General features: G+C 44.3%; 1 protein-coding gene across 1 annotated transcript in view; it reads right to left on the bottom strand.

Moving 5' to 3' along the window:
- LOC129702349 (NALCN channel auxiliary factor 1-like) overlaps nucleotides 1-15186 on the bottom strand; it is a 475149-nt gene that overhangs the window by 38736 nt on the left and 421227 nt on the right. Inside the window, exon 2 of the mRNA XM_055644110.1 lies at nucleotides 4853-5024. Within this exon, the coding sequence (XP_055500085.1) occupies nucleotides 4853-5024 (172 nt within the window). The remainder of the gene's footprint in view (nucleotides 1-4852; nucleotides 5025-15186) is intronic.

Genomic DNA, 15186 nt, shown 5'->3' with positions numbered 1-15186 from the left:
AGAAGATTAAATGCTGCCCAAGGTTAGAATCTAGACTCAAAACCTTCTTAAACAGCTGACAATGAAAATGTGACAAAAGCTGGAAATGTGATGATCTGATGGGTTGGGGGGAATCTTCAACATTAAACATGGGTTAGACGGCTTCTGTAAATTGTCCCCAGTAACATTGATGGAACTAGTGTGAACTGGTGATCATTGGTTGTCACGGACTCAGTGGGCTGAAGGCAGTATCTCCACCCTATATCTGCAAACTAAAATGATGCGCTGCAATGCTGAGAACTATATTCTGCACTCTGTATCCTCCCCTTTGCTCTACCTGTTGTAATCTATCTATTGTACCTGAGTTTTTGTATTCATGTAAGGTATTACCTGATCTGTTTGGATAGTATGCAAAACACATATTTTCACTGTGCCTCAGTACGTGACAATAATAACTCTAACGCATAAAAGATTCACTATATTGTTCTTTCCACAGATGCTGCCTAACCTCCTGATTGTAATTTCTAGCAGTTATTATTTTTACCCTCAGGAGCCTTCCCATTAAAAAACAATTACTGAAGATCGACTATGATCATCTGAATTGCATTTGGTAGATTCTGGGAAAATGCAGAGGAGGTTTAATTCACAGGATGCATGCCCTGAATTAGTTTGGAAGAAGGGTTTCGGCCATAGGATTGCAACCTTGTCGGGCCGCAGGTGAGTTTCTCCAGCATTTTTGCATCCCACATTTGACTCCCTAGAGGTGAGTGTGTGATTTATTTTAGAATCCAATCATTATCCTTTCATCGTGGTCCTTCCATAGGTTAGGGTTCAATTAGATTCACCTCTGCCCCATTGCATACATTGAACTTCGTCTTTGCAACTGCGCTAGAATTTAGCTCACTAATGGTGGAAGCATGTAGATAGGATGGTAAAGAAAGCATATGGTTTGCTCACCTTCATTGCTAGGGGGCATTGATTACAAGAGTCAGGACATCATGATGCAGCTCTATTGGACAACCACATTAGTCTTGAGTGCAGTTCTGAAAGCCCCATTAAATATGTTACTTTGGAAACAGCAGGAGGAAGAAACCACGACAGTAATTAGTGGGGCAGCTATGGGCCCCCGTTGGATTGCAACAGACGTGGTCGGGGAGGTTGTGCATCTCACTGCCCTACATGCCAGCAGGAGATTCATCTCAGGTCGAAGGGTAGAGGCGAGACGAAGAGCGATCCACTGGTCCTCCAGGTTGGAGGTTGAGCACAGGGCTAACAACCCTGTCTCGTAAAACAAATATGTTACGGAAACAGCAACTGAAGAAATCAACAGTACTGGGCGTGATGGGCCCAGAACAGACAGGAGTGGAGGACCTTCATTGCTGCCCTACATGCCAGGAGGCATAATAGGCAGTAAGCTATAGAGGGGATTGGATAGATTTGATTTGTTTTTCTGGAGGTTGAGGGCAGACTTCATAAGTGTATAAAATTCAGAGAGACATAGATACGGTAGACAGTCAGAACCTTTTTCCCAGGGTGGAAATGGCCAACATTAGAGGGCATAGCTATAAGGTGAGAAGGAGAAAGTTCAATGGAGACGTGCAAGGCAAGTTTTTGCACAGTAAATGGTGGGCACCCAGGAGTGATGGTGGAGGCAGATACGAGAGTGGATTGAAGAGGCTTTTGGATAGGCACATGAGAAAGCATGATATGGATCACGTACAGGCAGAAGAGATCAGTTCAGTTAGGCATCTTGTCCAGCACAAACATTGGGGGCCGAAGGGCCTGTCCTGTGCTGCATCATACTATGTTCTATGTAATGCTGAGAACTATACTCTAACTATTCTCTATTGTCCTCTTTGCTCTACCTATTGTATTTGACTTTGGCTTAATTGTATTTATGGATTGTATTATCTGATTTGATTGGATAACATGAAAACAAAGTCTTCACTGTATGTCGGTACATGCGACAATAATAACCATAAACTTAAACCTGTTTGGTTCCTGCGACGTGCCAAATCGTTCATCTCCCCATCTGTGGCAAACTAATGATTGTGCAGAAGCTAAAGTGACCCTTTACATGTGGACCCGCTGCAGCCAGAGGACGGGTGATTTGAATGAGACTGCTCCTGCACATGTGCATCATTGCCTGACCACACAGTGCGTGCACTGAGGCCAACTGCAAGGCCAGCTGCTCCAGTGGTTCACTCCTGCACATCTGCACTGACAGGTTGGAGTGTTTGTGCAATTAAAACCCACGTTACAAGGATGAACCCATGACATTCATCCCGATTGACTTGTAAAATGCTTGACAGCCTTTCTCTAATTGTACTTAAAAGGACCATAAAAGGCAGGACATAAAATGAAATTGAACCACACAGACCAGAGAAGCTGCATTTAATTCCCAGAAACGCACTTATTTCAACTGGGGAAGCAGAAAAATTGAAATTGAACTCACTGATCTTCGATGTGCATTGCTTCTGTTTGGATTAAGGCAGAAGAGGCTAGAAATATTAGTTAACAACGACAATCATTTTAATTTAGATATCATCTTTAACAGCGCAAAAATATCCCAAGGTCTGCAGAAGGGTTCTCGACCTGAAACGTCACCCATTCCTTCACTACAGAGGCGCAGTGTTACTCCAGCATTTAGTGTGTATCCCAAGGTGCCATTAAACAAATGCAGTTACAATGACAAAGAGATATTAGGGCAGGTAACCAAAATATTAACTGCAGAGGTAGATTTTGAAGACATTTTGAAGGAATAGTGCAGGAGTGGAAATTAGAGATAGGAATTCCAGAGCTTAGGTGTTTGGCTGCCAAAGAAGAGGCCGGCTTTGGAGGAGGAATTGCATTTGCTCAAGGATCCAAAACTGGACAAGCTTTGACATCCAGGATGGTTGCTGCAGTGATAGACATGGATGAGACCCATGCCCACATTCAGAAACCAATCAGAATGATAAAATTACACTTCTGTTTCAATGATTGGAGGTGATGAACGGGACTCTTGAGATTGCAGAACCTTGAATAACTCCCTGGTTACATAGACGAGATTGAGCTTTTAGACTTCTCTTTACTTTAGAGATGTAATGCAGAAACTTCAGCCCACTGAGTCCATGCCGACCACCAATCACACTAACACTATCCTATACTCTAGGGACAATTTTACAATGTTTACCAAAGCCAATGTCTGTACGTCTCTGGAGTGTGGTAGGAAACCGGAGCACCTGGGGAAAATCCAGGCAGTCATAGGGAGACAGTACAAACTCCGTACAGACAGGGCCAGTAGTCAGGATAAAACCCGTGTATTTAACTCTGTAAGGCAGCAACTCTACCGCTGTGCCACTCTGCCATATTGCAAAGGTGGAAATAGTCACTATTCCATTTTGGGACAAGTAGGAGGTCTTAGGATTGAGTTAAATATAACACCATGTGAAAAGTCGCTGTGCCATTTAGCAAATCATAATATGAGGTAACAAAGATGTGGACGAAGGGTTCAGAGCAGAGAAGCTGAGGGGAAAGGTAGAGCTGGGTGAAAAACACTCAGCAGGTCAGGTAGCATCTGTGGAGAGAAAAACGTATCGTTTCAAGTCCTAGAATCTTCAATAAGAACATTCTACAAAGAGTCTGTGACCTGCTACATTTATTATTCCACTTTTTACACATATCTGTACATTGCCGGACTTGCTGAGTGTTTTTAGCATTGCCTGTTTCCACATTTTCTGTAGAAATGGGTGTTTCCAACATTTTCTGTTTTTATTTCCGATATTTAGCATTTGGATTTTTTTAATGTGGGCGGCACGGTGGCGTAGCGGTAGAACTACTGCCTTACAGCGTTATAGACCCGGGTTCGTTCCTGACTATAGGTGCTGTCTGTACAGAGCTTGTACCTTCTCCCTGTGACCTGCGTCGGTTTTCTCTAAGATCTTCGACTTCCTCCCACACTCCAAATACAGGTTTGTAGGTTAATTGGCTTGGTATAAATGTAAATTGCCCCGACTGTGTGTAGGATAGCATTAGTGTGCAGGGAATATTGGTCGGTGTGGACTCGGTGGGCCAAAAGGTCTGTTTCTGCGCTGCATCTCTAAAAAAAGCTGAGTGATATTGTGGAGTTGGGAATAGTGGGTATTCCTAATGGGACTAATAGGAGGTTTAAACATTGAGTTAAATAGTTTTTGTGCATTTGTGAAGAGCATCACTTGATGTGAACTGTTTCTGTCCACCAACATGACCTCGCTGTCTAATTCATTCCAGCATTTTAACTTTAGTTCCCAGCATCTGAAGTACTTTGTATTTAATTTGGTATTCATTTGGAGTCATAAACTCATAGTCATAGAGTCATACAGCACAGAAACAGGCCCTTTCACCCAACTTGACCAAAATGCCCCATTCAAGCTGGTCCCACCTTCCTATGTTTGACCCATATCCCTCTAATCCTATCCTTGTACCTGTCTAAATGTCTTTTAAATGTTGTGATTGTACATGCCTCAACCACCGCCTCTGGCAGCTCATTCCATATATTCACCACCCTCTGTTGGAAAAAGTTGCCCCCCAGGTTCCTAGTGAATCTTTCTGCTCTCACCTTAAACCTATGTCCTTGGGCACTTAATTACCCAACTCTTTCACCTTCACGATCTTGTACACCTCTATAAGATAACACCTCAGCCTCCTGGGCTCCAAGGAATATAGTCTTAACCTGCAGTCGGAGATCAGATTCAATGGTAAAGGGCCTGCTGTGATTCTCAGTCCAATATTGACATAGAGAGGTACATTAAACATTGTGGATGAAGCACTTGGAAGATATATTTGCAAATGTTACCAGCATTGAGTTAGTACACTATCATCTTTATCATAGACAGCTGAGTAGGATCTGTACCTGTGCAGATGAAGCTTGGCAACCCGCCATAGATTAGATCCTCGTTGTCTGGTAGAATAAATGGACATCGGGCCTGGACATCCAGGCAGTATTGCTTACAAGGAATCCTGCGGGGACACAGGAGCTGTGAGGCTTTGAAATACTCCGAACACAGCCATGCTTTGTAGACTACCTAAAAAAACAAGGGAGGGGAGATTTGGGTTGGGGGTTTGAGGTTAGAAAAGAAAACAAAAACACATTTAGTAAACGTTTATCAATTTTGTGGCCTCTGGATGGCCTGAAGCACTTCTTTTAAAGTATTAATATTGTATAGCACATTTAAACCATAAAACTATCAGACAGTCAAATGTAAGGTCACATGCCCTTTATTTTTCTCTTATTGTCCAAGACATGACATTACACCCATGAATACTAAAGTGTGCTAACCCCACAAACTCAATTCATGACCTCAAAGGGTCTCATCTTGCATCTCAATGAATTCTAAAACTAAACCAGTGGGGCATGGTGTCGCAGCGGTAGAGTTGCTGCCTGACAGCACCAGAGACTGGGTTCCATCCTGACCATGGGTGCTGTGTGTATGGAGTTTGTAGGCTCTCCCTGTGACCACATGGGTTTTCTCCAGCTTTCCTCACATACTCCAATGACGTACAGGTTTGTAGGTTAATAAGCGTGTTCGTTATTCCGAAAAAACGCAAGGAATCATGGGATTTGTCTAACGTCATTTGCGATAAAGAAAAAGCAAATGAAGCGCTGGTAGTATAAACTGTGTATAAATTCTTATCTTTATTCAAAATTTATGTGCAAAAATATATTTAATCTGAGGAACAGGGGTGCCAGGTAGTGGGAGAGCGGGGTGTAACAGTGAGAGAGAGGTGGGGCAGATGCGAGTGGGTGACAGGTGGAGAGACATTCTCGGCAGCCACAACGCTCGCCCCACCCAGCGGCCTGGCGCCAGTGAAAGCCGAGCACCAGCCATCAACGGGGATACACACAAAACGCTGCACCAACTCAGCGGGACAGGTAGCATCCCCGGAGAAAAGGAATGGGTAACGTTTCGGGTCGAGACCCTTCTCCAGATATGTTGCCTGACCCGCCGAGCCACCGCAGCACCCCGTGTGCATCCCCGCCGATGACCGGCGCTCGGCCCCCAGCCGGCACCGAGGAGGACAACCGACAGTCACTGGACACGGTGAGAGGCGCAGCTGACGGTTCCCGCCACCACTCCGGGACGGCATCCCGCCAGTCCAATGCTGCCGGTCAACCCGGCAGGACAAGCAGAGCCGAGCCGGAGCCAGCCTTGGGGGGGGGGGGGGGGATGCAAGTCTGGGGCCGCCCCGGGCCAGTGCCTCGCCAGCCCTGGACAACCCCGGACACGTCCAGCCGCACCCGGGCAGGGACGGGGCCGGCCCAGCAGGAACTCAACAACGCCCGCTGCCCCGGAGACCTGGGCTTGACCCAACCACGGACGAAACGCAGACCTGCATACACGCAGCCACACAGCTACCGAGAAAATTTATCTCCAGTGACCTATGACCTGGACTGGTGCAGTCGGAATACCGAACTCACTTATTGGCTTTGGTAACATTATAAATTGTCCCTAGCATGTGTGGGATAATGTTAATGTGTGGGGATCGCTTGTTGGCGTGGACTCAGTGGGCTGAAGGGCCTGTTTCCACACTGCTAAATTAACTGTCCAAGTGTTTCAGATAATCATTTTCAGTAAAGTACAATTTGAGTGGAAAAGCTAGATCACAAACATGAAACTTGGTGTCTCAGTGATGTGGGAGAGGCTTATTTTTGTTCCAATTAAGAAAATTCTCTTTTTAAAATCCTTCATTTGTCTTTGCTGGTTTGCGTGAGACATGAACCATTTCCAGAGCAGAAGCACAAGAGTGAACCCTAGAATTGTTGCAACACTTGAGTGGGGGGGGGGGGGGGGGGGGTATGAAAACAATACGTGCAAATTATAAAACAGTAACTGCAACACTCTGTGGGAGCGAGAGACAAAATGGAAATGAAGGATAACTTAGCTGGTTGGAGGGAAAATATTAGAATGTGTTATTATGGAGAGCTTAACGGCATACTGAGAAAATTAGACCTGGGAGAGTCGACAGGGATTTCTGAATCGGCAGTTATATTCAACGAATTTCTCTTTGAAGTTGTGACTAGCGGAATAGTTATGGGAAGACCAGTCGACACCTGTGAAAAGTGCCAAACGAGATCATTCGTGAAAGTAAAAATGCCCCTGTCCCACTTAGGAAACCTGAACGGAAACCACTGGAGACTTTGCGCCCCACCCAAGGTTTCCGTGCGGTTCCCGGAGGTTCTTGTCAGTCTCCCCACCTGGTTCCACTACCTGCAACCTCCGCCAACCACCTGCAACCTCCGGGAACCGCACGGAAACCTTGGGTGGGGCGCAAAGTCTCCAGAGGTTTCCGTTCAGGTTTCCTAAGTGGGACAGGGGCAAATATAAGAATGCATGGTATTGTGGTTAATATAATCGAACTCTAAGAGTCCGAGGATAGGTCCTGCCCCAAAACTTTGCCTGTCCATTCCCTCCACAGATGCTGCCTGGCCCGCTGTGTTCCTCCAGCACTTTGTGTTTAGCGCAAGATTCAAGCTTCTGCAGTTCTTTGTGTCTCTGTTCTGATTAAAATACTGCCCTGGTCTGTGGACTGGGCAATGTACATTGAACAGAGAGCACAAGTGTTTGGCTTGGGTGGCAGCTGTGATTAATGGGGTGCAATAAGGATAGGTGTCGGGACCAAGCTGTTCACAATCCACGTCAATAAGACGGATGGGTAATCCAATACACGTCTACTGATTATACTGTGTGGTGTCGGGAAAATGTAGAGGCTGCAAGGGGATGTGGGCAACGGTTAAGCAACAGGCAAAGACGTGGCACATGAAGTATTATATGACTACAATGTGGGTTATTCCACTTTGGTAGAAAGAAATAGAAATATAGTGTTTTTTTAATGAAGATTCTGTAGAAATGTTGTGATAAGGGGGACTTGGTTGTACATGAATTGCTAACAGACAACAAACAAATATAGCAAGATATTAGGAAGATGAATGATGTGTGGGCCATTCCTGCAAGAGTATTTCAATACATGAGTAGGGTTTCAATTGTACAGAGCACTGGAGAGACTCCATCCAGATTTGGTGCAGGTTTGGTGGCCTATCGCAGGATAGAGGCAAGACGATACAGATACTCCAGATTGATTCTTGCAATGGACACAAAATACTGGAGTAACTCAGTGGGACAGGCAGCATCTCTGGATAGAAGGAATAGAAGGAATGAGATCCTGAAGGAGGGTCTCGACCCAAAATATCACCCAGTCCTTCTATCCAGAGATGCTGTCTGTCCCGCTTAGTGTGGCCTCATCTACATTGCTGAGACCAAGTGTACACTATCCAGCATTTTGTGTCTATCTTCGGTGTAAACCAGCATCTGCAGTTCCTTCCTGCACATTGATTCTTGCAATGGCAGCTTTGTCATTGAAGTGGAGGTAATCAAGACTACATACTTTCTTGCCTTCAAAAGAATGGAAGATGATCTAATTGAAACATACAAAACATTTATGGGGATGGACAGGTTGGAGCTGATGATTCCACTGGCTGGGATGTTTCAGACCAGCGATCGTCATCTACAATTAGGGGCCCACCTTAGGACAGAGATGAATGATGGTGATGAATCTTTGGAAGTTTCTGCCTTGAGGTGTCGAGGAGGCTTAGCCACTCGGTAAGTTCAAGAAAGAGATTGATAGATCTTTGTGACTGTAGACAATTGAACATGGAAAGTATAACTTAGATAGAAGATCAGGCATGTTCTTGTTGGCTGGTGGAGCAAGCACATAGGGCCAATGGCCCCCTCCTGCTTCAATGTCTTTTGTTCTTATGATCTAATTCTGTAAACCATATTTCTGACGGTATTTACTTGACAGGCCTAATTACGCTTGAGAGTGATGGTGAGCCCTTTTCTTGATCTATTTTGTCCCCTGACCTGGAATGTCAGATTAATGACTGAGGGGAGAGCTGAAAGAAATATGAAGAATTGTGAGAGGCATAGGTTGGGGACATGGACAGCATCTTTTTCCCCCTAGGGTGGAAATGAAAGTATTAGTGGGCATAGGTTTAAGGTGAGAAGCGGAAAAATTAAAGGAGATTAGTAAGGCAAGTTTTTGTTATAGGGAGAGTGATATGTGCTTGATAATGCTACATTGCTAGTGGTGGAAGCACAGAATAGCTAACGTTTAGAGACATTTAACCAGACACGTCAACAGGGAGGTATTAGATATATATGGACCATGGAGATGGGATTAGTTCGATTTTGCATTGTAGTTGGTGCATACAAGGTGGGCTGAAGGGCCTACTCCTGTACAGAAATCAAATTACAGGCAACATCTGTGGAGGGAAATGTTTCAGGCTAAGTTTTGGGTCAGGACTCTTCAAACTGATTCAGAATTGGGAAAATGTTGGAAAAGAGAGGATTAGGCTGTAAAAAGATTGGGGGAATTTGGGGTGGTAATTGAGATTGAGAACTCAATGCTCATACTGCTGGGTTGTAGGTCTAAAGTGGAATATGAGGGGTTGATGTTCTTCCAGTTTGCGTGTGGCCTCACTCCGGTATTGGAGGAGGCCAGGCTCTGCAATGTCGGTGTGGGAATGGGGAGTTAAAATGCAACTGGCAGCTCCAGTAGGCTTTGGTGGACAGAGTGCAAGTGGTGGGTGAAATGGTGGCCTAGTCTACACTTGGTCTCAGCGATGTAGATGAGGCCACATAGAGCACCGGATGCTACACTGCTCTAAGTGCTTCAGCTCGTGCAGGTTTGATCATGTTGTTGAAGGCATCATCCATCACATTGCTGATGATTGAGAGTGGACTAATGGCTGGTAATTAGACGGATTAGAATTGCCCTCCTCTTTATGGACAATATAAACTGGGACAATTTCCTATGTCACTGGATAGATGCCAATTGTATAAGTGAAGTGAAATCACTTGGCTGGTGATGTGGATGTTTGAGGAGAGCAGACTTCAACAGGAGAGCTGGGAGGTTGCCAGCTCTCACAGCCGTTGCTGATTCTCGTACTGCCAAGTGTTTCTAGTTATGGTGCTGAGGGAAGTGGACTGGACGAGAACCGGCTTATGCAATGTTGGGGGAGGCTGTGGTGAATCATCCACCAAACTCCCCTCCTGAAGATGCTTACAAACGCCTTCAGATTTCCCTACAGGTTTTCAAAGATGGTGGGATATCCTTGGAGCCTCCCCTCCTGTGAGGTGTTCAGTTGACAGCCACTGTTCAGCTAAACTGTGAGCAGTTTACCTTCACTGTAAACTGTGAATATATGGTGAACAGTGAAAGATTGTTCACTCTACATTGACCAATGAACTGATCAATGTACACAGTTAGAGTCATATAGTCATAGAGCGATAGTGTGGAAACAGGCCCTTCCACACCGGCCAACATGTCCCTGCTACACTAGTCCCACCTGCCTGCGTTTGGTCCATATCCCCCCAAACCTGTCCTATCCATGTACCTGTAAAACTATTTCTTAAATGTTGGGGTAGTCCCAGCCGCTGAGAGTGTACTCCCGACGCCAGGAGCTCCATCATCCGGCGAGAGGCCCTGTAACATCGGGCGAGTGCGGAGGCCTCAATAGGCCCGATCATTGGTGAACAAGAGGAAGAGGACTGGACGTTGTTGCCTTTCCTCACAGTGGGAACCATTGTGGGGGGATGTTTTTATGTTCAATGTTAAATTCTTTAATGTTGTGTTTTATTTTCATTGATGTGCTGCAAATAGCAACTCAAATTTCACTGTACTAATTGGTGTACGTGACAATAAGTGTCCTTTGTCTTTTGCCTCAATTACTTCCTCTGGCAGCTTGTTCCATACACCCACCACTCTTTGTGTGAAAAAAATCACCCCTCAGATCCCTAATAAATCTTTTCCCCTGCACCTCAAACCTATGTCCTCTGGTCCTCGATTCACCTACTGTGGGCAAGAGACTCTGTGCATCTACCCGATCTATCCCTCTCATGATTTCATAAGATCACCTCTCATTTACCAGCACTCCAAGGAATAGAGTCCCAGCCTACACAACCTCTCCCTCACAACCAGTCCCACTAGTCCTGGCAACATCCTCGTAAATCTTCCCTGTAGCCTTTCCAACTTGACAATATCTTTCCTTAAACATGGTGCCTAAAAACAGAACACAATACTCTAAATGTCACCTCACCAACGTCTTATACAACTGCAACATGACCTCCCAACTTCTATACTCAGTTTTACCTTGTGCAACGTGTACTGAATGTACACATTCCAAGAGTGGTGGAACTACAGAGATTTGATTAGATTTATTGGATTTGTGGTCGACCAACAGCTATTTGTGCTGCTTATCGTTGTGTTGGGCAGTGTGGTAGCTTCCCCATGCCGGCATCTCATCATTACCAACATTCATTACTACTCCTCGCATGCCATTCGGCATTCCTCATTAGACCAGGGTTGATCCATTGACTTTAATAGAGTGAAGGGCATGAAGGAGGAGCGTGAAGTTACAAATTATGGTGCTGTGCAAGTGTCCATCTATCACATACAGATGGAAATGTTATAAAAAAATGTTTTTCTTCTCTTTTTAGAAATGTATCTGTTAGTTTAATTAGTTTGAAAGATACAGAAAGTATGATCTTGTACACTGTCATCCTATCTCTTTGATTGATTGAATTGATTGAAAGATACAGTATGGAAACAGGCCCTTCGGCCCACTGAATCCACGCCGACCATCGATCACCTGTGCCCACGGGTTCTATGTTATCCTACTTTCGCTTCCATGCCCCACAGGCTGGGGGCTATTTATCATTGCCAATTTACCTACAAACCCACGTCTTCGGGGTGTGGCGGGAAACTTGAGATAACATGCGTTCTCAGAGAGATCGTACAAACTCCGGGCCGATAGCATCCGAGGTCAGGATCGAACCTAGATCCCTAGGGCTGTGAAGCAGCAGCTCCACAGCTGTGCCACTGTGCTACCCCATGGTTCACATGGTATGGATGCTTCATACATTTATTGACCCTGAGCTGTGCAAGCAGTTGAGTTTCACTTACAGGCAGAGGAAGTAAGAATGGCAAATTTTCTTTCCTGAGGGACATTAGTGAACCAGGTTGGTTTTTTTCATGAGAATTCAGAGGTTGTATGCTAACCATTACTGAGGTGCAGGGTTTCCATTGATTTCCAGATTTACTTAATTACTTGAATTCAAATCCTCAGATCCAATGGTGGAATTTGAACTCGTGTCTATGGATCAATGATTCATAAGTCTGGCAGCTGGTGCAGAAAGTTAACTGCAAAACTCCCAAGAAACATCTAAAACCAACAGCAAACATACAATGGTGAACACAACCAGCAGCCTTGTTTATAAACATCCAGCCCACTATTGAGCCTGCTTGAAGCTTTGAAATCTGCACATCAAATTGATAACCTTTTCAATTACCAAGATAATGCACGACCTTCTGCACTGTAGGGCAATAGTGGATTTGGATTACATTGCAGTTTTCAGAAGTTTTCCGTCTTAAACATTTTACAGCAAATAGAATCATTTTACATTTATTTTACTGCTAGAAATTTACATAGAAACATAGGAACATAAAATAGGTGCAGGAATAGGCCATACGGCCCTTCGAGCCAGCACCACCATTCAATATGGTCATGGCTGATCATCCAAAATCAATATACTGTTCCAACTTTTTCCCCATATCCCTTGATTCCCTTAGACATAGAGCTAAATCCAACTCTCTCTTGAAATTGAGCAAATGCACGCATTATGCTAAACACAGAGTGTGAGAGTACCTCAGTGGGTCAGTCAGCTTCTGTGAAGGGAATGGATGGACAACATTTCTTCAAACTGCTAAACGTTGGAGCAGTTACCAATAAGATGATGGGTCATGACCTGAAATGTCACATGTCCATTCTTTCCACAGATGCTGCCTGACCCGCTGAGTTACTCCAGCACATTGTGTCTTGCTCAAGATGAGGGATATAGGTTGATCACAAGTTCCTTATATCTCCGCCACATGGTGTCATTGATCTGCACCCATCTGAAGTGTTAGACATATTTAGACCCATTTAATGGATTAGCAGATGAAGCTCGAAGTAATGGATCTCTATCTGTGATGTGTCTTTTGGAATGACAAAAATTTACCAGCTCCTTAAAGCCATGACCAGGTCAATATGACAATATAATTATTAACAAAAAGAGAAATGAGAATAGGCTCAGAAAGGAATTTTGTTTCATTGCCCCGAAAGGTAGACTGATTTCTGTTTTCACAGATGTTGCTTGACTGGCTGAATTCCATCATTTCTGATTTTGTTTCAGATTCCAGCATTTGCAATATAACCTATGATCAGTCGTCGACCAACCACATTGATGTGACGGTCAAGGAGACACGTCGTGGTCAAGAAGGCATGTGATGGTCAAGAAGGCACACCAATGCCTCTACTACCTGAGGGGACTGAGGAAATTCAACATGTCTCCAATGACTCTTAGAAACTTCTACAGACACACTACGGAAAGCATACTGCCGGGTTGTATCACAACTGGGTTGGGAGCAGCTTTGCCCAAGACCGCAAGAAATTGCAGAAAGTTGTGAAGGTAGTCCAGTCTATCACACTGAACAGACCTCCCACCATTGACTCCATCTACACTTTCACGCTGCCTCACCCTGGTCATTTCTTTATTGCCTTGCTCCCATCCGACAGAAGATACAGAAGCTTGAAAAAGCACACGGTCAGACTCAGAAAGAGCTTCTTCCCCTCTGTTATCAAGTTTCTGAATGGTCCTTCCATTGGCTAAGGTACTGTCCAATTCACCTCTACCCCATTGTGGACATTGGGCTTTGTCTGTGGGGCTGATGCTCTACATTGTTACAAAGCTGAGAACTATATTCTGCACTCTGCATCTTCCCTGCACCTTATCTATTGTACTTGTTTTACTTGATTATATTTACATTTGATATACAGTGCAATCAATCGGAAAGTATTCAGACCCCTTCTCTTTCTTCCACTTTTTGTTACATTACAGCCTTATTTCAAAATGGATTTAAATCATCAATTCTATGACAACACCCCAGGATGAAGAAGCAAAAACAGGTGTTTAGAAATGTTTGCAACCCATTCTGATATGTACATTCAGCATGATCCCTTCGAATGACCACTGATATTTGGTGAGGAGCCTTTTGTAAGATCCTTCCAGCTGTAAAAAGAAACTACACACTAGTGAACAATAGGAGATTTTTTTTCCTGCCTAAGTTAAAACCAAAAGCATATGGATACCCAAATGATATTAAAAAAAACCAGGATAGTTCATTCTGGGGCCAACTCACAGATATGATTAACATAATGGGAAATACATGAAAGATACATGGATAATGAATCTGTTAATGGTTCCTGCTGTAGTTCCATTATTCATGGAATCAGCACTCTGCCAGTTTGTGTTCCAGAGACTGGAAAATTTGGAATGGACCATTTTTTGTATGATGGGAGCTACTTTGTTTCAAGATGAAAAGTAAGATGTTGAATGAATGAAAATCATCTCTGATGACATGTGCATAGAATATAAGCAGTTATAAATTCATAAATTCATAAGTGATAGGTGCAAAATTAGGTCACTTGGCCCATCAACTCCACTCCACCATTCAACCTGCATTCATCTGACGCCCCTCACCATCCCAATCCTAAATCTGACATCCACCCTCCCTTCTGAAGTGCAGCCACATTTTTTACCCAATTTATGCATCATGAACTCCATGAACAGCAATGAAACGATTAGTAAACCAGTTTTAGACATCTTTTTTTTCGAATACGCTGTTGAACTTCACCAAGTTTATGGTGGATCGGAGCCCAGTTTGAAAATTCAAAAACTTAAGAACAAGGATTCAGCAGAGAGTGGTCGGCGTTGTCCAGTCCATCACGGGGACTGATCTCCTGACCACTGAAGGATCTCCAGGCAACACTGCAACAAGAAGGCAGCTAATACCATATGCTGCCCAAGTTAATTCATCGCTGCTGCTATTTGGAGATAGATACAGGAGCCTGAGAACTGTTACTTCCATGCCGAAGAAAAGCTTATTCCTATCAACCATTAGGGTTTTAAACTACCTGCACAACCCTAACTTCAATCCTGCCTCAGAACTAAACTACTATGGGCTTTGCATGACACCCCCAGACCATCACACCACAACCTCCCTTTGTATAGAGCATTGATTCCATCTACACCTCACGCTGCCTCGGCAAGGCCAGCAGCATCATCAAGGACAAGTCTTCCATCTCCCATT

Source organism: Leucoraja erinacea, chromosome 12 (genome assembly GCF_028641065.1).
Source record: "Leucoraja erinacea ecotype New England chromosome 12, Leri_hhj_1, whole genome shotgun sequence".
Classification (NCBI taxonomy): domain Eukaryota; kingdom Metazoa; phylum Chordata; class Chondrichthyes; order Rajiformes; family Rajidae; genus Leucoraja; species Leucoraja erinaceus.
Note: the sequence above shows the minus strand (reverse complement) of the source record. Positions and strands in the feature narration are given on the sequence as shown.